Source organism: Phyllobates terribilis, unplaced genomic scaffold, assembly GCF_046119375.1.
Source record: "Phyllobates terribilis strain yellow unplaced genomic scaffold, ASM4611937v1 Scaffold_4__5_contigs__length_816908805, whole genome shotgun sequence".
Classification (NCBI taxonomy): Eukaryota; Metazoa; Chordata; class Amphibia; order Anura; family Dendrobatidae; genus Phyllobates; species Phyllobates terribilis.
The window spans coordinates 187,815,429-187,837,894 of record NW_027362764.1 but is presented as its reverse complement, the minus strand read 5'-3'; the positions used below and the strand labels follow the sequence as shown (position 1 = coordinate 187,837,894).

General features: G+C 44.1%; 2 protein-coding genes across 2 annotated transcripts; one reads left to right on the top strand and one right to left on the bottom strand.

Annotated features, from left to right (window-relative positions):
- Positions 1–347: 347 nt before the first annotated feature.
- Positions 348–5,330, bottom strand: RPL15 (ribosomal protein L15). The gene is made up of 4 exons (XM_073677974.1): positions 5,241–5,330; positions 4,596–4,776; positions 4,123–4,259; positions 348–701 (listed from the first exon to the last, which is right to left on the bottom strand). Exons 2-4 carry the CDS (start codon positions 4,765–4,767, stop codon positions 396–398), a joined length of 615 nt encoding a protein of 204 aa, XP_073534075.1. The 5' UTR covers positions 4,768–4,776; positions 5,241–5,330; the 3' UTR covers positions 348–395.
- A 31-nt stretch (positions 5,331–5,361) lies between these two features.
- NKIRAS1 (NFKB inhibitor interacting Ras like 1) lies at positions 5,362–21,195 on the top strand. The gene is made up of 4 exons (XM_073676578.1): positions 5,362–5,392; positions 16,818–16,923; positions 18,261–18,502; positions 20,880–21,195. Exons 2-4 carry the CDS (start codon positions 16,830–16,832, stop codon positions 21,120–21,122), a joined length of 579 nt encoding a protein of 192 aa, XP_073532679.1. The 5' UTR covers positions 5,362–5,392; positions 16,818–16,829; the 3' UTR covers positions 21,123–21,195.
- Positions 21,196–22,466: the final 1,271 nt, after the last annotated feature.

Here is a 22,466-nt window from a genome sequence, read left to right as displayed (position 1 = left end):
AAATACTGAACGGATGAACATGGCCTAAAGGTAAAGCTTTGCTGCTAGTTTTTAAACATGATTCACCTCAAAGAATCAGCTGTGATACTGTTCTCTATATACTCTAGCATCTTCCTCTGGCCAGGGGCTGTGGTATGTTCAGACAGACATCCATTACACAGGGACACATTTATAACATTATCTCAGCAGAGAAACATTTAAACACATACAATTATGGAACCTATTTTTATTCCAAGATTTATTCATTAAAATGAATTTTGTTTGTAGGAAAACCCCTTTACGTGCCATATTATAGAACAGAGCTTTCAACTACTTTTGAGGTTTGATGACAGTAACAGAAGCAAGCATTTGTCCAAACAACTTTATTTTTGTCAAATTTACAAGTACTATCCCAATCAGCGATAACGGTGAAGCTGAAGAGTGTTGCGTCTTTTCCAGGCAGCATGACGAGAACCACCAATGGTGAGATGGAACTTGTGGCCCTTTCCAAGACCACGGCTCTTCTTGCCAGCTGATGTCAGGCCACGCATCTCTCTGTGCTTGTGCACAGCCTTTGTGATCCATTGGGTGTCTGGATTACGTCGGATTGCCTTATGGAAGGTGTCTATAAGGATCACCTCAAAGAACTTGTAGGTGGAGTCTTCACCAACCCAGTAGGAGTTCAGAACCCTCAGTCCTCCACAATGACGGCCAGCACGCTCCTAGAAAAAAAAACAGACAATGGCAGATTTTTGCGGTGTAACTTGCTTTCATACACTAGGCACAAACATCCTACACAATTGATAATATGTAAGTGGATTTTGGAAAAGACAGCTCTAAAATCCACTTTAAGAGGGAAAGTGTCAGTAGGATCAACCCTCCTAAATTTTTACAAACATGCAGGTCATAGGAAGCAGAATACAGTGATACCTTGATATCTGTGATCTGATGTCTTATTCCTGAGAAATCAACACTTTTCTTATATGTAAAGAACCTCTTCCAGGCTCTGGGGAGGATGCTGCCTGGGAGAATTCTGCTTCCAGAGCTTATTTAATTCTTTTTTTTGAAACGTCATGAAATTTTATCCTTTCTGTGAGCAGTTTTTAAATTTTAGTGTAGAGACTTGCAAGTACAAGGACCCTTGACGCAGGTTGCGAGCTTGAATATTTTTGCCGAAACATCGACCAATACCTCATGTAATGCATTTTATACATTTTTCATCTTTTTGTTGCAATTTTTACATTTTTATGCAGGACACAGCCAGACCCTTTAGTGTTGGTTGGGTGAATTGGGGCGTCTGTGCTTGTGGGGTGCATGTATATAGTGCTGGGCAGCCCGCTTGACCTAATAGTATGGGTGTAATCAATAAACCAAGCCAAATACTGTGCAGCATACAGATACAAGCTCCATCTGTGCACATGTTTAATACTACACAGCCACCCCCCTCCATGAATTGGTAGGTCTGTGAGTGGTTGCTCCATCAGTATTTTTACACCTGTGTGGCCCCCACCTTTATCATGGGGGTCTGCTGCATCCTGCTAGTGCATTGGTAATCTGACCTGGTGTTGGTAAGGCTGTTTTTTTTCTGCGATGCCCACTCTGAAACGCATCTAAAAAAGCGATCTGAAGAATGAACATTGAATTTCTATGCAAAATAAAGCCTTGCTGATCATGTAGTCAGGCTGAGGGCCATAACTGCTTCAGGTTTCCAAAGATGCCAAGCGGTTAAAAAGTCAATGGTCCATTCTCCAGGTTTCTGCTCTGAAAACTATACATTACAATGCAAGTCAATGGGAGGCTCAAGAGGCACTCGGGCATGTTTTTGAGAGTTTCTTTGCTTTTAAAACAGCAGTTTCTTCATTGTTAAAATGGCGCTAAACAACGTGAAAAACATCAGTACAGATGACACCCAAAGAAGTCGGTGGTCCAATATTTGGAAAAAAAAAAAAAAGTGTGTTGGAAAGCATTACTTTAAACCGTCCGATACATCTCAAGTAATGGTCACTAGTGTCTACACCAAGCCGATTCCTGACATTCAGCACAGACAATATACATAATATAGTTACAGAGAACTGGTCAATGTTCTGCGGTAAGACTGACAACAGTTTAAAATCCTTGTACAGGACCGTTGCGCTAGACCCATGAAGGATGACCACCCTCAAATACATAGTTTTATAGGGGTTTTCCACCACTGGGTTCAATAGATATATATTTTTACTTCACTGCTTGTTTTATCACCAATGTGGATCCAAAAAAGTGTGTAGAATGTCACATGCAATGATACTCAAACCCATAGACAAGGCAAGGAAACGACCAAGCATTATAAATATAATATAAAACACCAAAGTATTAAAAATTCACCATATATAAAACAATTAAAGAGTGTCCCACAACACAAAGAAAGAGGTGCAACAATCAGAAACCCTATGGCATAATTCAAAGCAATTTCACCAGAATTTTTGGTATAAAAGGGTTTTGAAAAGTTGCAAAGTTTTGGCACATCTTTGGAGTTAAATTTCTGTAACTTGGGAGTTTTCACACCAGTTTCTTTCATCTCCACCAAAATGGGTGGAACGAGTGTGTGAGACCACAGCTTCTCTAATCCAATGTCTGAAGCGCTGTGGAATTAATACCACTATATAAGCAAATAAAATGAATAATTCATGACAAGCTGCAGCGTTACCTACGCAGGTAATCTTACTCCAACCCATTTGTCAATCACCTAAATGGGTGATCAGAGACTGGAGGAAGCTACTGGTCAGACACCAGATTCATGAAAAGGCGTGACGCCATCATGGACACTCATCAAGGCCAGAGAGAAAATTGCCGGTCTTTATTAGGCTGAGGCATACAATATAAATATATATCTAGGCATACACAGAAATATCAAGATAATTCAAAGGTGATTGGTCTATGTATAAATATAAGATATCAAACCATAGATCATAAAAACAGATGTGATAATCAGATGTACACTTTGATCCCTTATTTTGGTTGGTACCATATATATGTAAATTTGTGTTCACTTTGTCTTCTGGACGATTATTAAAGACGACGTCCACTACTCAGACAATCACTTCTGTATCTTCATGCCCCCCCCCCACCCCCAATAAAATAACAGCTATATTCACCTCCAGCATCGGCACTGGCTCTCGTAGGGATCACTTGTTATGTCCCACAATCCCAGCGGCCAATCAGAGCTGGCTGCACTCTCCTCTTTCGGACAAAGCTAAATATCCGGAGGACGTGAGAGCAGCAGCCGTCCGCAATTCATCCGAATGTCAGTTACATACATAGGAGAGGCGACTGAAGCCAGCGCTGATTGGCTGCAGGGATCACATGCCAATATCACCCAAGTCCCAGCAGAACGAGTGCAAACACACATGCGTATATTTTGCTGGTTGTTGCACCGGTTTCTTTGTATGGATTTATTTTACTTGTCTTTAAATCTTTAACTGATCCTTTTTCAATAAAGACTGACTTTTTATATTATCTTCACACTGTCGTTTCCATGCCTTTTTGCGGGTTTGTTTAAATGTATGTTTGTGGTTCAAATTCTTTTTGCCACAGGCTGCATTAAGAATCCTTCCGCTCTAAGTATTCAACTTTGATGTAATCAATCAGCTGAGATATTAAAGAGTCATATGTCAAACTCTACAGTTATTTAATCAAGAAGAAAAAAAAAAAATAGTGTTCCTAGTGGTGGACAACTCATCTACAGGGGTAGTCTGGACTTGGGGCAGAAGTCTGCAGTCTCTACCTACAGAACACGCACTACATGCTGTGAGGATGCTCTGGTGCAGTCAGCAGGGCGTGTGACTATGTGATTTGCATACATGCGGCCATACTGACTAGACGTGTGCAGCATCGTTCAATGAAAAAGCGTATTGTGTGAGGCCAGACACGTCTAGTCGGAATATGGCAGAAAGTATGCCCACTCCTGGAGAATCCTCAAAGCATAGTGCGTGTGGTGAGGATTCACAAGTCAGCAATCACAGAGTGACTGCAGAGTTGTACCGGATCACCCCTTTAAGCCTACTTACCTAACCCAGTGATATCTGTACATGGAGCACAGGGGCAGCACACAACATACAATGTGAAAACATCTCACAAGGTAGAGTTAGATATTTCCTGGCTTCATACCTCAGCAACAGACTGCAGGCTGCGAGCAAATTTGATCTGGTTTACACCATGGTGCACTGGCTTGCCATAGGTTGCACCCTTGGGCACTGGGCGTTTGCGGCCACCACGGCGAACTCTGATGCGGTAGATAACGTAACCTAGGAGTGTGGGAAAAACATAGGAAGAGATTAGAAAAATACATAACCTGATACTGAGAATCACACAACTATCAGACTGGTCATCACTGAAGGAGACAAGCCCTCACGTGTGGTCCCAAATACCCAGGCACCGGTACCACTTTCATCGGCCTCAGGACTTGTGGATTTTGCTCCAAAAAAAAAAAATGTTGGAAGTATAAACCACCATAAGATGTCAGATCATCAACCGTAATGGCCAAGTCTTCTGCCTGAAGGCCACTGCAGGAGCACAGCGCTGGTACCCAGGTTACAAATGCCCCTAGACATGATGGCGACTTCCTATACCTGGTTACTCACCTTGCTTGGCCTTGTACCCCAGTCTACGCGCCTTGTCTGGGCGGGTGGGACGTGGAGCGCGGTGGAGGGAGGACAGTTGGCGATATTGCCAGCAGCGGACGCGCAGGAGGAACCTCATCACATCGGACTGCTTCTTCCTCCATAGCTCCTGCATGTACTTGTAGGCACCCATGCTGGCAAACTGGGGAGAACACAGGGATTTAGCACCCCACACAGGTAAACATTCCAGACCCCCAAAACTGCAGGATCCCCCCTCTCACTCCTTAATGCTTGTACAGCGCCTCGCACGATCTACGGTATATGTCTGAGCCGTAAAGCGCTCCCGGCCGTGCGTCCCCGGAGCAGCCACATGGACGGTCAGGAAGCCCGGGCGGGAGCGCCTGCTGCAGCACTGACACCACACACCGATATCTGCCGGCGGCCGTACAGCCATCCCGGGCGCGGAGGCCTCCATGGAGCGGCCGCGAATACAGAGGCTACAGCCCCATAATATGGCGGAGGAGCCGAGCACAGGAGCCGTGCAGGGGCGCAGCACGGAGAAGACGGCGAGAAGCCCCCGCAGATGGGACCGAGCGCCGTATAACGGGGCGGATGGACGCGGATTCAGACTACACATCTCGGCGTGTAAGAGGAAGCGTCCATTACCTGATGGCTCGGCAGCCGGAAAGAAAGGACGAGATTACCCAGAATCCCTTATGACATCGCCGAGAGCATGACAACTTCCTGTTTTGCTGGCAATGTCTCATGGGAAATGTAGTTTATATTTATTATTGCCGCGCACTGTACTACTGTGTTGGGTGAGCAGTAGTGAGGCAGGAGCAGATACAGACAGCAGATACAGCGCTATACGGGCCCTCCGCAGCCCAGTACCCTATCATAATGCAGTATACGGGCCCTCCGCAGCCCAGTACCCCATCATAATGCGCTATACGGGCCCTCCGCAGCCCAGTACCCCATCATAATGCAGTATACGGGCCCTCTGCAGCCCAGTACCCTATCATAATGCAGTATACGGGCCCTCCGCAGCCCAGTACCCCATCATAATGCAGTATACGGGCCCTCTGCAGCCCAGTACCCCATCATAATGCAGTATACGGGCCCTCCGCAGCACAGTACCCTATCATAATGCAGTATACGGGCCCTCCGCAGCACAGTACCCTATCATAATGCAGTATACGGGCCCTCCGCAGCCCAGTACCCTATCATAATGCAGTATACGGGCCCTCCGCAGCACAGTACCCTATCATAATGCAGTATACGGGCCCTCCGCAGCCCAGTACCCTATCATAATGCAGTATACGGGCCCTCCGCAGCACAGTACCCTATCATAATGCAGTATACGGGCCCTCCGCAGCCCAGTACCCCATCATAATGCAGTATACGGGCCCTCCACAGCCCAGTACCCCATCATAATGCAGTATACGGGCCCTCTGCAGCCCAGTACCCTATCATAATGCAGTATACGGGCCCTCCACAGCCCAGTACCCCATCATAATGCAGTATACGGGCCCTCTGCAGCCCAGTACCCCATCATAATGCAGTATACGGGCCCTCTGCAGCCCAGTACCCTATCATAATGCAGTATACGGGCCCTCCGCAGCCCAGTACCCTATCATAATGCAGTATACGGGCCCTCTGCAGCCCAGTACCCCATCATAATGCACTATACGGGCCCTCCGCAGCCCAGTACCCCATCATAATGCGCTATACGGGCCCTCCGCAGCCCAGTACCCTATCATAATGCAGTATACGGGCCCTCCGCAGCCCAGTACCCCATCATAATGCACTATACGGGCCCTCCGCAGCCCAGTACCCCATCATAATGCAGTATACGGGCCCTCCGCAGCCCAGTACCCCATCATAATGCAGTATACGGGCCCTCCGCAGCCCAGTACCCCATCATAATGCAGTATACGGGCCCTCCGCAGCCCAGTACCCCATCATAATGCACTATACGGGCCCTCCGCAGCCCAGTACCCTATCATAATGCAGTATACGGGCCCTCCGCAGCCCAGTACCACATCATAATGCAGTATACGGGCCCTCCGCAGCCCAGTACCCCATCATAATGCAGTATACGGGCCCTCCGCAGCCCAGTACCCCATCATAATGCAGTATACGGGCCCTCCGCAGCCCAGTACCCCATCATAATGCAGTATACGGGCCCTCTGCAGCCCAGTACCCTATCATAATGCAGTATACGGGCCCTCCGCAGCCCAGTACCCCATCATAATGCGCTATACGGGCCCTCCGCAGCCCAGTACCCTATCATAATGCAGTATACGGGCCCTCCGCAGCCCAGTACCCCATCATAATGCACTATACGGGCCCTCCGCAGCCCAGTACCCTATCATAATGCAGTATACGGGCCCTCCGCAGCCCAGTACCCCATCATAATGCGCTATACGGGCCCTCCGCAGCCCAGTACCCCATCATAATGCAGTATACGGGCCCTCCGCAGCCCAGTACCCCATCATAATGCACTATACGGGCCCTCCGCAGCCCAGTACCCCATCATAATGCAGTATACGGGCCCTCTGCAGCCCAGTACCCCATCATAATGCACTATACGGGCCCTCCGCAGCCCAGTACCCCATCATAATGCGCTATACGGGCCCTCCGCAGCCCAGTACCCCATCATAATGCACTATACGGGCCCTCTGCAGCCCAGTACCCCATCATAATGCGCTATACGGGCCCTCCGCAGCCCAGTACCCCATCATAATGCACTATACGGGCCTTCTGCAGCCCAGTACCCCATCATAATGCACTGTTCCACCTGCTCTGAGGAAACAGCCCCTTGCCTCCTGTGCCCCTATGCAGCACGGATTGCACCAATGGTATGTCCTCCCTGGGCCTCGGGAATGATGAAGTTGTGGTTCGACCTTCTATACTGCCAAATACTAGCAATGCACAAATAAAGGTGCAATACGGTGGTTATAGTTGGTATTGTATAGCAGGTAGTGTTGAGCGAGTATATTCTGTTAACCCTTTCGGCGAGTATGCTCGGTGTTATGTTTGAATCACTCCCGTGTGCATGATTTGCGACTGCTAGACATTCCTTACATGTACGAAATCTGTCAAACAGTCGCAAATCATGCACACTGGGAGTGATTCAAACATAACACCGAGCAGCTGTAACTACTCGGTGCTCGGCCTGAGCATACTTGGCGAAAGGGTTAACAGAACATACTCGCTCAACACTAATAGCAGGGCGTCACCTTTACATGTGAGATGGTGTTAACAATTGTACAAATACCCTCATATACTGCCAAATAATATCATTATATACTGTATATTAACACCACCATTTACTGCCAAATAATACCTTCATATATTACCAAATAACTAGTGATGGGCAGTCTGGCTCTCTTTGGTGATGTGGCTCACTTGGCTCCTCTCACCAAAAAGAGCGACTCTTGTGGACCCTAAATGGATCTCTAATGAATATGTGTTCACCCCAGGTGAACACATATTTAAGATGACATTAACATGCCCAAAACCCGGCCCTGCCGCAGTTGAAAACAACGTCCTTGTGGACAGCCAATTAAATTGATGAGTGGGCATGGTTTTGTCCCCCAAACACCGAAATTTTATGCACAGTGAGAGCCATTAAGAGGATTTAGTGGCTCTCACTGGGGAGCCGGCTCCCATCGTTCACAGCAGGGAGACGGCTTTTTGTCTCTGTTCGTTCCCGAACGACACATCACTACAAATTATACCAACATATAATACCAAATAACACACCAATTTACTGCCAAATAATACCACCACATATTGCTAAATAATATCACCATATACTGCCAAATAATACAGCCATACAGTGCTAGATAATCTAACCTAACGATAGGTTCCTACTTACATAATGAGAGAGTACAATTAGACATGGTAAAGTCCCATATATCGTCAGGAAACAAGAAACCCAGAAGCATAGGGATTGCAATATTCAAGTCAAAGTTTATTCATAAAGATATATACAATCATAATAAATATACAAATAGATGAATGGAAAGCGGGGAGAAGCGCAGTTAAAAAATAGGGGAGATGGAATGAATACCCCTAGAATAAGAGACACAGTGCTAGATAATATCAACATATTGTGCCCATATATTACCACCACACAGTAATTGATATTGCTGTACACTGAGTCACAGTCAGTGTCTTGCCCTGTCTTCTCCATCTTGTCCAGACTGCCATGACAGTGTCTTTCTGATCTCTGCTTCTCTACAAACAAATAAGGCCACGTTCACACATTCAGTATTTGGTCAGTATTTTACCTCAGTATTTGTAAGCCAAAACCAGAACGTGGCCTAAGGGTGCTTCATTCACTTTGCATTCAGGCACCTGTTAAGTTTATGGCCTCGTTGGCGCATACGTCCGAATCCTGTTTTGTGGGGGGTTCGGATGTAAGCTCCGATGGGACCACCGAACGAGTGCCAGAACGCAGTGTGAAAGCACCCACATGCCTTCAGAGCCATAAACAAGGAAATGTGATAGATGCCAAAGTAACCCACTAAAATGGCAACTGCAGTGACCAATGGGCCCAAAGCAATCACTGCTATTCTCAATAAAATCTTGCCAGCTGTCCCCTACCCCAGGGTTCCCCAACTCCAGTCCTCAAGGCCCACCAACAGGTCATGTTTTCAGGATTTCCTTAGTATTACACAGGTGATAATTACATCACCTGCACAGGCAATAATTACATCACCTGTGCAATACTAAGGAAATCCTGAAAACATGACCTGTTGGTGGGCCTTGAGGACTGGAGTTGGGGAACCCTGCCCTACCCAATGGCTGCAATTGTACCCCAAAAATGCCTGTCCGAAAGTGCATGATAAACAGTTCCTATAACTAATCCCCATTATATAGTGCCCCTTTAGTTATGAGACGCCTCAAATTTATCACACTGGCTCATGATGTTAGATTTGACACATCTTGCATAAAGTTAGACACGTCGTCTCTTGGCTTACTGTAAGCTATCATTTTGTGTCTTAAAGGGATATCTCCCTCCAAAAAAACAAGTTCTCACCTAATAATGGGATAGGGGATAACTTGCTGCTCGCTGGGGGTCCGGTCACTGGGACCCCTTTGATCTCTAGATTGGGGCTTTAGAACCCCTCCTGAATGCAGCAGACATGTGCAGACTCTACTCAATTCATTGTCTTTGGGACTGGTGAGCACAGTCTATGGGACTTACTGTATAAGTGTTGTGAGCGGCAGCTGCAGACAGGAGCCAGGGATGAGAGGGCAGAGGCATCCACACAGTGAACACTTCCACACTGACACTGTATGCGTGCTGCCGGCCTCCTTCAGTGTCTGTGCTATGAATTGAGTTCAGGCAGCACTTGCTGTTGGAAAGCGCTTGCTTTTAATCAGGATCGGGGACAGTGCTCAGAATGCAAAGTAAGGGGGTGTAATGGTGTTCAGATAAAGACATACTTAACTGCAGTTGTGCAGCCGGGCTCTGATTTATGCTGCCCATGGTTCGGGCATCATGAATCATGTGACAGATTCCTTTTAAAAATTTCACCCGATGAATAAGTGGTTTTCATGTTCATTGGTTGATTCGCAGCTTGTTTACACTGCGCGATGACCGTCCGGTAAATGCACCCTTATGCTTCATCCACATGGGGCGTATTTTACCACTGAGAGAATCTGCTACAAGTCTGCGCGTGTGTAATGAGCGGATGTTGCTACACATTTGACATAGAATACACCAAGGATTTCACCCTTCTTAAAAAATCCACGGTGAGAATCTACAACAGCTCTCAAAAATCTGCATCAAAGAAAAAATTTGGCATGGAGAAATTCTGCAGCATGTGAATGAGATTTATAGAGATCTCATCTACATCAGGGTGGACATATCATTGGTGCAGCCTGTGCGGCTGCACAGGGACACAAGAGGTAAGGGGGCCACTACCATCTACAGAGCAGATGCATTACGATGAGTTGTAAAGGCCTATATAGTGTTCTTGCACAGGGTCCTTTTCTGTCTGTCCACCAGTGGTCTACATGGCTGGCACTGTACTGTAATCCTCTCCAAATTTTCCATGCTCAAATAAGAGCATATAAATATTGGCAATACTAATAAAAAAAACACAGCCAAAAGCAGGTACTAAAACATAAATAAAACAAATAATTAGCTAAAAATCTGGGAAAAGGCCATACAAAATCCTGTAAAAAAAAAAAAAAATTTTTTTTTAACCAAAAAACACAACACAAAGGGCCCGATTCATCATTTGCATTAAATCCACTTTTCAATTTTTTTGTCTTGTGTAACCTTTTTGTGAACTGTTAGTTGCATGACTAAAATGTCACATATATGCACAAAAATCCCAAGCGTGCATAATCTCTCCAGGGGTGGATGGAGTAAATTTGTGTAAAAAATGTATAGTCTTTTTTTTTATAAAAAAAATCTCCATTAATAAATTGGCCAAAAACATCTGGAAACCCCACCTACAACGACAAACATAAAAGAAGCAAAATCATATGAAATAGACTTTAAAAGGTGCAAATAAACAAGTGGCTAAAAAAAATAGACAAAACAAGCCCAAAGTGTGTGACGTTATTCTCAAAGATCTCAGCAGTAACTGGACTAAATTGTGCTGCCATCTGTTGCCTTACTTTCAAGATAAAATGCTGCTAGGCCCACAAAAGACTATGTTCCCACCATGAGTATTAGGTGAGATTTTGATGTTGCAGATTTTTTGCACCATTTCTGCACCTATTAAGTAAAATAGGTTACTTGCATTTTTAAAAAAAAAATACAGAGCTTGAAATACTCACCAAAATGTTATTGTGGGAACGTAGCCTAAGGCTAGGACTATAGGGAGGCCGGGTTCTCTGGCGGTTTCTTTTTTGCATACTTGTGGCAATTTATGTGGAGTCATAAAAAATAGTACATATAAATGCTCTCTTTCACAAACTTATGATTTCAGAATGTAAAACAACATTACACATGAAGAGGGCAATTTACAGTGGAGTTTTTTTATTTTATTTTACACAGATGTTTTTCTTCATGCATTTTTCACTAGACAGTGCGCGGCCTCTCTCATTACAAGTGTATGGAGCGAAGCCGCGCCCATTAGATTGGTCCTGCCCCGGACTATGCATATCGCATACATCAAAGTCGTTCCTGGCTCAGAAACCAGAGAATCCCCACAGCGCATGGTGCGTGCTCTGGGAAGATTCATAAGTCTGCAGTCACACAGATTAACTGCAGACTTTTCATTTCAGACTGGACAACTCATTTAAAGGCAATCTGACATCAGATACATGCTGCCCGATCAATGGGCAGCATGTATTGGACACTAGCTACACGATTCCAGCCATGTATGTTCAACTCTGAAATGCTGCATTGTTTCAGAACAAAACATAGTTTAATAGACGCTGGGAACCGAGATGTGCTGCAGACTAGACAGGCGGCTCCCCACCCGCTGCCCTGGATTTATAGCTCTCTTCCTACGTGTATATATAAAGAAATCAAGATGTGCGGAACAGAGCGCACAGCACAATAGGGTGATACCCTATGGAGGGAGAGTGGGTAAGTGCTTGTTATGCTCACCTGGTGGGGTTGTGACAGGCACAACTCCTATATTGACATGAAGAAAAACAGCTGCCGCTGCCCTGTGGCTGGTGGAAAGATCCTCCAGGGAATATTGGATCCAGATGGATAAAGCACCGTAGATCGACTGCTCTGCTGGTGTAAACCAATTCTTCAAACACGATTATAATGAGTTTTTTTTCCATTCACAATGCGTTTCAACGCTGTACTGGCATCTTTTTCAAGTGAAAAAAAAACACAAATCACATTTGTTTTTATCACTTGATAAAGACGCCGGTACGGTGTTGTAGTGCGTTATGAATTAAAAACCTTATTAATGTGTTTTATCCAACCGAATTCCCTATGTACTCGTGTAGGCAGAGACTAGGCATGAGCGAACCCATAGAGGTTTGGGTTCGTTGGGTCTAAAGTTCAGTTCGGGTACCAGAACTTGACTCAAACTTGACACCGGACCTGAACACCATATAAGTCAAAGGGACCCAAACTTTGGTGCTGTAAAATGGTCGTTATAAGGGCTAGGGGGCTGCAAAATTAAAGGGGTTATCCACTACTAGGACAACCCCTTCCAGTGGTGCCAGCGCCGTTCCAGTGGTGTCGGCACTCGCAGTTCCAGGGCTCCCGTGTGGTGGAATGACACATGATGCCCAGTGCCCAATCAGCGCTGGCATCACTGTCCCCGCTTACATACGGATTGAACATGAAGAGGAAGCCCGGGATCAGCTGTACCCCTGGCTTCCTCTTCATGTACAGTTCGTACGAAGGTGGAGACAGTGATGCCAGTGCTGATTGGGCGCCGGGCATCATGTGTCATTCCACCACACGGGAGCCCCGGGACTGCGAGTGCCAGCACCGGTGGAACAGAGCTGGCACGGGAGGTGAGTATAGGTTTCTTTATTTTATCAGGGCCGAACATTTTGTTTAAGAAGAGGTTGTCCTAGTTAGTGGACAACCACTTTAAGAAAAATGGGGGTAAGAACAGGACAAGTGCCCTGCAAACAAATGTGGATAGGAAAATGACTTAACATAATAAAAAAAATAATCCTAAACCAGTAGGCGGAGGTCCAAGTGGAGGACTGGAGCAGTGCCTTGTGTGTGTAGTTTACTGTACTTATTAATAAATAAATGGAAAAAAAAATGACTTGGGGTCTCCCCTATTTTTAATAACCAGCTGGCGCTGACTTCAAGCCGCGGGTTAGTGATGGAGAGGCGTCTGTCAAGACACCCCCATTACTGACCCAATAGTCAAAAGAAATAAACACACATACAAAAAAATCTTTCTTTGAAAAAAAACAAACAATTTCCCTCTTTCACCCATTTATTAAAAAAAACAAACAACGGGCCATCGTAGTCCAAATGGAGGTCCCACGACAATTCTCTGTCTTCCAGTGTATGGAGCCCCATTCAGAGAACAAGGCTACATAGACTGGAGCAGCAGCCACTGCCGGGTCTCGCACTGTACTCCGCCAGGTCTCTCAGAGTACAGAGTGAGAACCGGAATGATGAGCGGTGACATGACCTCGAGTGACTTATGCAGCCTCGTTCTCAAGCTATGCAGCATAGGTTACGCGTGATCATGTCTCACGTCAGTAACGTCATCGCCCATGAGACATGATTGCGAGTCACCTCAAGAATGAGGCTGCATAAGTCACTCGAGGTCATGTCACCGCTCATCATTCCATTTGGACTACGGCGGACAGGTGTTTTTTTTTTTTTTTAATTAATGGGTGTAAGAAGGAAATTGTTGGGGAGTTTTTTTCAAATAAAGATTTTTTTGTGTGTTTATTTCTTTTGACCACTGGATTAGTAATGGGGGTGTCTGACAGATGCCTCTCCATTACTAACCCGTGGGCTTGACGTCAGCGCCAACTGTTGACATAAACCCCATAATCCCATTACCCTGATTGCCAATGCACCAGGACAATTGGGAAGAGCCGAGGTTAATGGATGGATGTGCCATTTCTAGGGCAGCTGAGGGCTGGTCTTATTATCCTGGGAAGGGGCCAATATACATGGACCATGCCGGCCTATTAATATCAGACCCCGGCTGTCTGCTTTTCCTTAGCTGGTTATTAAAACTAGGGACCCCATGTAATTTTTTTAGGGTCTCCCGATTTTAAATAACCAGCAAAGGCAAAGAAGACAGCTAGAGGTTGATATTAATAGGCTGGAAAGTTCTATGGATATTGGCCCCTTCCCAGCATAATAAGACCAGCTCACAGCTGTCTGCTTTCCCTTGGTTGGTTATTAAAATAGGTGGGCCCCCAAGTCATTTTTTGTATTTATTTTTTTAACACTGTCAGGACAAGTCACTTGGCATGGCTGTGATGGGGCGGGAAGTGCCCACAACTTTAAACCTGGTTGATTGGCTGCGCTGCAGCCTTTCAACAAGCCTTATTAGGCTGCTGAACCCGAACAGTAACATGGATGTACAGTAAGAAGTTTGGGGTTCAGACTGAACACTACAGTAGATGTATGGTTCAATCCCCGAATTTTACCATTCGGGTTCGCTCATCCCCAGCAGAGATCTGTCAATCCTGGGCAGGGGGCGGGGAGAAATTGCCGGGGACCCGCCTGTCTGGTTAGTCACCAGCAGTGGCTATTTAACTATGTTTTTTTCTGAAACACCACAAGGTATCAGCTGTCAGGTTCAGTTTAAGTATGATTTTCAAGATCCCTAAAATGCATGAAAAAAACACCTGTGTAAAATAAAATAACTCCACTGTAAATTACCCTCCTCATGTGTTTTTTTTACGTTTTGAAATCACAAGTTTGTGAAAGAGCAAATATGTACTATTTTTTTTATGACTTCACATGACTTGTGGATTGTGAGCCCTCGCGGGCAGGATCCTCTCTCCTCCTGTACCAGTCACTGACTCGTTCTGTTTAGATTTTTGTACTTGTTCTTGTATGTATACCCCTTTTTCACATGTAATGCGCCATGGAATAAATGGCGCTATAATAATAATTGCCACAAGTATGCAAAAAAGAAACTGCCAAAGAACCCGGCCTTCTTATAGCCCTAGTCTTAGGCTACGTTCCCATGATGAGCTTTTGGTGAGTTTTTTACGCTGCATATTTTTGGAAAAATGCAAGTAACCTATTTTACTAAATAGGTGCAGAAATGCTGCGACATCAAAAGCTCATTGTGGGAACGTAGACGTACTCCTTGCCATCAATAGCCAATAAAAGGTTAATTGGAAGTGAGTAACAAGCAGAGAGAGCAGGTATATGGACAGCTGGGTGCAGGGCTTTCATTGTAGCAGATAGCAGGTATGCAATGGTGGAATACTTTAAGATATTTTTCTGTGTATTGAGTAGAAGATGTTTTGGCTTTGGTTAATAATCTGGAATATACTGGTGCTCCCTATGATGTACTGAGGTATTGAACAAAGTGTCTCAGTGCTGCCTGTTTTTAGGATTTGATCCGTGGATTTTCTCTTCACTTTTCAATTTGCCCATAAATATTGTTTGGCTATGTGCCCACAATGCAGAATTGAAGTGGAAATTTTCCGCAGCGTTTCTGCATGTCCTTCCCAGTAAAAACACATGCGGATTTTACACGCATTTTTACATGCGGATTTGACTTGCGTTTTTCAAATGCATTGTGACCTCAAATCCGCATGCGGAAACGCACAAATAATGGACATGCTGCGGATTTTCCGCAGCATGTGCACAGAATATGTGGATTATCATTGGGGAACATGGTCATGGATTACCAAGCATTTTTAAAGCATTTCCGCTGCATAAATTCCGCTTGAAAAACGCATAGTGGGCACTCAGCCTTTGTGTGGAGTTTTCTCACTATTGTATTCAATAAGGAAAATGTGGCTATGGCTGGAGACCCCTGCAGATTTTCAAGACCGGATGTGGATCCCAAAGTGCGAACGATATACTTATCCATCCATTTGGGATTTTGGTACTGAACTAATGCAACAAATATGCAAGGTGTGAACTCACCCTAAGGCTATGTCCACACATCATAGTTTTTTTTTTTTTTTTTTTTGTTTCTTTTTCGACAGCAAAACCTGATCTCTTGCCAGGAGGTTGTTCAGGATTTTTCTTGTGTTGTTGCTTATTTTTTGGTGCGTTTTTTCAGCAGCTTTTTTTTTTCACTGCCCTTTTGTCTCTTATATGCATGTACATAAAGTTCAGTTTAAAAAAAAAAAAAAAAAAAAAAAAAAAAAAAGATCATGCTGAAAAGCTTGACACCTGCGTTTTTGCTGCTTTTTTTAAATTTTATTTTTTATTTTTCTCTTCACCATCCATTATTTCGAGTGGACCTGCTCTATTTTGCAAAAAACCATACAAGGCACAAAATCCTGAACAAAAAAAAACCATGATGTGCGTATGAGACTTCTGGAATCTCTTAGACTTTGCTGGTACTGCAAAACGCAGCAGAAAATTTGCATTAAAAAAAGAATTCTACCTGCTTTGGAGGTGGATGTGGCCCTTTTACCTCTTGGGCCCCTGTGTGACCGCACAGGTTGCACCAATGGTTTGTCTGCCCTTGCAGCATTATTCCTCAGAGGATTCAGTGCGGCCCTATAGGGACTTTTGCATAAGACCTTACACTGGAGTCTGTGACATCGGGAATAGTGCCCGCTGCTATGTGTCCTGTCACTGCTGGTTTAATACATTTTCAGTGTGTTTCCTTACAGAATTGATTCATAATGGGGAAAGGAAGTCGGATAGTTGTGTGTGGACAGGCAGGAGTTGGCAAAACTGCTATCCTGGAGCAGGTGCTGTATGGAAAACACATAATAGGTGAGATTTTCAGGTGAAAAACGGCCTTTTTCTCTTACAGAAACTCATTATTTATTTTTTTTTGTTCCTTTTTCCCACCGCTCATGGCAGTCTTCTAAAGAATTGTTTGGATTTAGTGGAAGGTTACGTGGCCTGACAAATGTATTATGATTTACAATTACACCAGAATTTGCAGCACATATTGACACCAGCCCTTAAAGGGCTATACTCCTAATACTGAATTATCCCCTATCCCACGGATAGGGACTAAGTTACTGATTGTTGTGAGTCTAACTACCAGGACACTTGGCAATCTGAGGAACGGGGCCCTGGAAACCTTTTCTTGAAAGGAGCAGAGGTGTGTAAGCTCGACCTCCTCCATTCATTGTCTATGGAATTCCTGTTAAAGGGTGAGCACCACGTTTGGCGATTTTTCGGCATAGAAAATGGATGGCGTGGAGGATGAACTTGCATAGCTCAGTTCCTATGAAGACAAAGGTTCCATAGCCCTATTCTTGGCATCCATGGTGGTTACTGCAGTCAGATCCCAAGTGATCTTGAATAATTTATTATTTTGGGACTAAACCTTTCATAAATGAGGTGTCTCTTATGCCAGCAAGGTTTGTATTGAAGAGTTATTTCCCTCATTCAATATATCACCTACCTATGGGGGTAGGTGATAGTTTACTAATCAGCGGGGAATTTCAAAGCCCATTCTTGGGTCTGTAGTGGTTCGAAGTCCCAATGGATGGACCTCTACTGATCCCTAAATTATTACCTATGCTTTATATAGTTGACCACTTTTAATGATGGAAATAAACCTTCAATAAAAAAAGCCACCAGAGTAACGAGCGCCTAATTAAAGGATTATCCCCTATCCATATAGAATGGCAATCTTAATAATTCCCCCCCATATGTTCATAACTTCTAGTACATACTATTAATCTGAATCCATCACTGTGTGTTTATGTATATTGAGTCTGCTATGAGAAACCCATCAGGAGCAAAGCCCTAATGTATAAGAATGGATCCAGTTTGAGCACTCTATCGGGGTTGGCGTAGGAGCTTTGTGCAATGGATTAGTAATTTTTATTTTACATATATCCTGTCAAGGTGCATATTTTGGAAAATGGAAATTGAGATTCTGGTTTGGGTTTTATCCTAAGTCATGTGGCAAGGCTTGTTTAAAGGTAACCAGTCAAGTGAAAAAAAAAATAAACACTATTAATCTATTTCTAAAATAGGTCAAATGGCTGCTGTATACAGTCAGCGAGAGGAATGAAAACATCTGTTTGGTTCATTTCAATGAGAAATGTATTTTTGTTTTCATGGGAGACATTATTTTTGGCTTGTCGCAGGACAGGAAAGTATTGAGACCTTGGAAGATGTATATATTGCTTCAGTGGAAACAGAGCGTGGAGTGAAGGAGCAGCTGCGCCTTTATGACACACAGGGACTTCAGGAAGGCACCGAGCTGCCGACGCATTACTTCTCTATTGCGGATGGCTTTATCCTTGTCTACAGTGTGGACCGCCTGGAATCCTTCAGAATGGTTGAGCAACTTAAAAGAGACATAGAACGTTCCCGGGATAAAAAAGAGGTAAAACAGTGAATGGTCTTGGATGTGTAGTGCTCAGCAGAGGGCAGAAGTGTGAGTGAGCCTACCCTGACCCCTCACTGTGTTGACGTACCCCTAGAGATCATTCAGACATGAGTTTGGTCCTGTTTTATGACATATGTGGGGGGAAATGAAAGTTCTGACTGTCTCCTCCTATTTAACAATCTGTGAATAACAGACAGCACTCAGGTGGCATCTGAGTGCTGTCCGATCCATTTTTATTATTTGTTTTTTTTAATCGGACCCATAGATTTACATAGTTAATATCAGACCTGTTTCTGTAATTTTGCACAGACCACTGGGTCCACAAAAAGTCTACAAAACTGTTCACACATCCATTATTATCTGTGAAAAACACGTAAAGCACCTGGAAGCACAAAAACTGCCATCTGAATGAGGCCTTGTTTTATGCAAGATGGTGTTGAGCTGTTGTTTTCAGAGTGGATGGTAAGTTCAGGAGGTGAATGGAGAAGTGGCTCAGAAAAATCGGCTTCTTTCCCCATTTATAAGGCCCCCTTCACACATCCGTGTGAAACAGAAGCCACACGTACACACAGACACCCATTCTAATCTATGGGGTTGTGCACATGTCTGTGTTTTTACACAGTCCGTGTGACCCACATGTAGACATGTCTGTTTTTTTTTTTTTTCGTATGTGTGACACCTACCAGAATAGAAATAACAGATTTTTAGGTGTTAAAGATGTGGATAGATAGCCTTTCCTGACCTCTTGTCCCCTATACTGTAAAAATCCCCTAATAAACAGAATATTGAAAGATGGATAGATATGGGGTAAATAGATGATAAATTGCCACCGCACCAGGGCAATTAGGAAGAGCAAAGGTGAAGCGCCAGCATTGGAGTATCTCATGTGATGCTCAACTTTTGAGGTGGCTGCGGGTTGGGAAGGGTCCAATAACCAGTGACCTTCCAAGCCTGATAATATCTGCTCTTAGCTGTCTGCTTTACCTTTGCTGGTTACCAAAAAATGAGGGGGACCCTACGTCTGTCTGCCAATGATCAGGAATAGCAGTGCTTTGGACTCCGCTCACCTGCGCTGCTTCCCAAACACTGCGTTCTACAGTACAAGCACAGAGGATGGATTTATATAAATCCCATGCCCACTATGATTGTTTTTGACGCTGCATAAACTCACCCGCCATGCGAGTTTACGAGCTGCAGCATGTCAATTTGTGTAGCGGAGACGCTGGTCTTTGGTGCAGATTTTGACCGATTGAATGTCATTACATGCAGTGGATCCACATGTACTGACAAAACAAGTGGGGCATTAGAACGCAGCGTTTTGGATGCAGCAAAAATGCGCTGCTGGTTCCTGATCATGGGGACGTAGCCTTAGTTGTTTTTTTTTCCATTTATTAGGTTAATGCATGTACAGTAAGCTACACATGCTAGGCAAAGGCACTAATTGTATATCTCACTGATATATTTTTTGTCATTTATTTACCCCATATCTATCTATTTTTTTAGCAGGCTCTTTCTTTTCATCTGAATTCTGCCAACACTACAGGATTTGGGACTCCTTTCCTTTTTTTTCCCAGCATGCCCTTCTCTTACTGTTGCCTGTCTGTTACCCCTGTATGCAGTTTGACAAAGACCCGTCCCCACTCCCTGTATCCATCTCTGCTCTATTATACAGAGGGTGGAGACGCTTAGTAACAAGTGATGTATAATTTATATTTTCTTTCTTGCTAGGGGTATGTCACCCTAGTGTTGGTTTTTTTTTTTTTTTAAATAAAGTGATTTGCAGATTGTGTATTAAGCGAGATCTGACAGTATAATGACCACTGAAAATATATCTTTCAGTGTAAGATTTATATTATTCACTTTTATAGTGCCATCATGTTCTGCAGCGCTTTACAGACATCACTGTCCCCGTTGGGGCTCAGAATCTAAATTCTCTACCATTAAGTCTTTGGAGTATGGGAAGAAACCGGAGTACCCCGAGGAAAACGAGCTCCTTACAAATGTCCTTGGTGGGATTTGAACCCAGGACCCCAATGCTGCAAGGCTGAAAAAGATGAAGCGGTTTTCTGTACAGAACATGTAAAGGGGTCGTCTTAATGACTATTTACAGGAACATCACAGCCGCTAGAACAGGAGACTGTGTCCTCCACTGCTCACATTGGAGCTGAGAGAGAGGAGGACTGGAGGGTTGGGTCTTACAGATTGGTGAGATGTTGTGTACTTACAATCAAACACTTATGTACAAGTACAGAATACACCTTGGATGACAATCGCAACAGCGCTCTGCCTTCTCTTTACAAAGTTAGATGTACTGTAATTTTGCTGAAAAATGTTATTGTTTTAGGTAACTTTTTTTTTTTTTTCTTTTTGAAAGATGGCCTTTGTTGTTTTGGGTAATAAGATGGACCTTGCAGAATACAGACAAGTGGATACAGAGATGGCACTACACTGGGCAAGAGGCGAAAAAGTCAGACTATGGGAAGTTTCAGTTACAGACAGAAAGACCTTGATTGAACCGTTCACATTCTTGGCCAACAAACTTAATCAGCTCCAATGCAAATCCTCCTTCCCCTTGCCGGGGAGAAAAAGTAAGGGGACCACATCATCTGACAACTGATAACAAGGTTAAGACTGTGTGCTTCTTTTAGACTTTTTCTAGAATTGAGTTTTTGGTACTTTTAATTTTTTTTTTTCCTATGATCGGAGTATTTACCTGATTTATTAGATGTATCTACTGTGATTATTGTTCAGAAAGCACATTAAATATTGCACTTGACTTGTAGCTGAGTGTCCTTCATTGCTGGTGATAAAGCTCTGGTGCCACGATGTAGGCCTTGGTTTTCTCGTAAGATGTCACGTTAGAGGGCTCATTACAATAAACCCTGTAACCCAGTTATTTGTGCCCTGTAAAGTCCACGGCTCTGTTCACACTAGATTTTATGGTTTTGTCAGGGTTTCCTGACCTTGTGACAGAAGTTAGGGAGAAGTGGGCATTATCTTGTCTCCCTTATAAGCATGGGCCAAGATGCCACTGTCGAGAGACTTATTTGGATATACCATGGTACAGCTTGTACAATGTAAGTGTAACTTACACTTTTTTTTTTTTATAAAGGGGGTTTTGCGCTACTATTTGATCCCCCTCATATGTCCTAACAATCAGTTTTCTAATATACTTGTATTACCTGTTCTGCTTCTGTGGGTCATGTATTCCTCTGTCGTGCAGGCTCTCCTACTTCCGATCACCATGTGATTGGTGGGGCTAGCTTTCAATGAGTGACAGCAGTCTGAGCACAGTTTAGACGTCGCTCTCCTCCTCTGCTTGGATCCTGCAGAAGCTTTGGAGTGCAGCCTCTTCAGCTAACAAGCGCTGATTGGTATTAGAAAACATATCCTAGCGCTTTTCCACTGAAGGATCCAAACGATGGAGGAGAGTGAAGGGGGACATGTATACAGCTCCCGAGTGCAGTGCGATTCCCGCTGACACCGTCAACAGAGGAGATGGAGAAATTAATTTCTCTGTAGCTGTGCTGCCATTCTCTCATGCGAGAGGATCAGAGCACCGACACTCGGATCAAGAGCCAAGTGTCATTAGCATCTCGCATCGGATGTGACTCCGGCTTAACACAGATAACACTCGTACCTGAAGAACTGATGTGTGAATGCGCCCTTATTCAGAGCTCCCTTCAGCTGATTTATGATCATAAACCATGTCACAGTTCAATGTGCAGGAAAACTGTGCGCTTTTAAAGGCTGAACAGTGATTTTTATTTATTTTTTTTTTCATGAAACCCAATTGCAAAAAATATTTAAGCCCCAAATACATGCAAGTTAAAGGGATTGTCCATAATTTGGGGCATTTTTTTTTTTTGCTACTGAAGAGTCTTAAAGCTGTTGGTTATAACATTTATGGATGTGCTGGATTGCTGTGGTTTTTCTACTGTTAATCTACCATGTGAGCCAC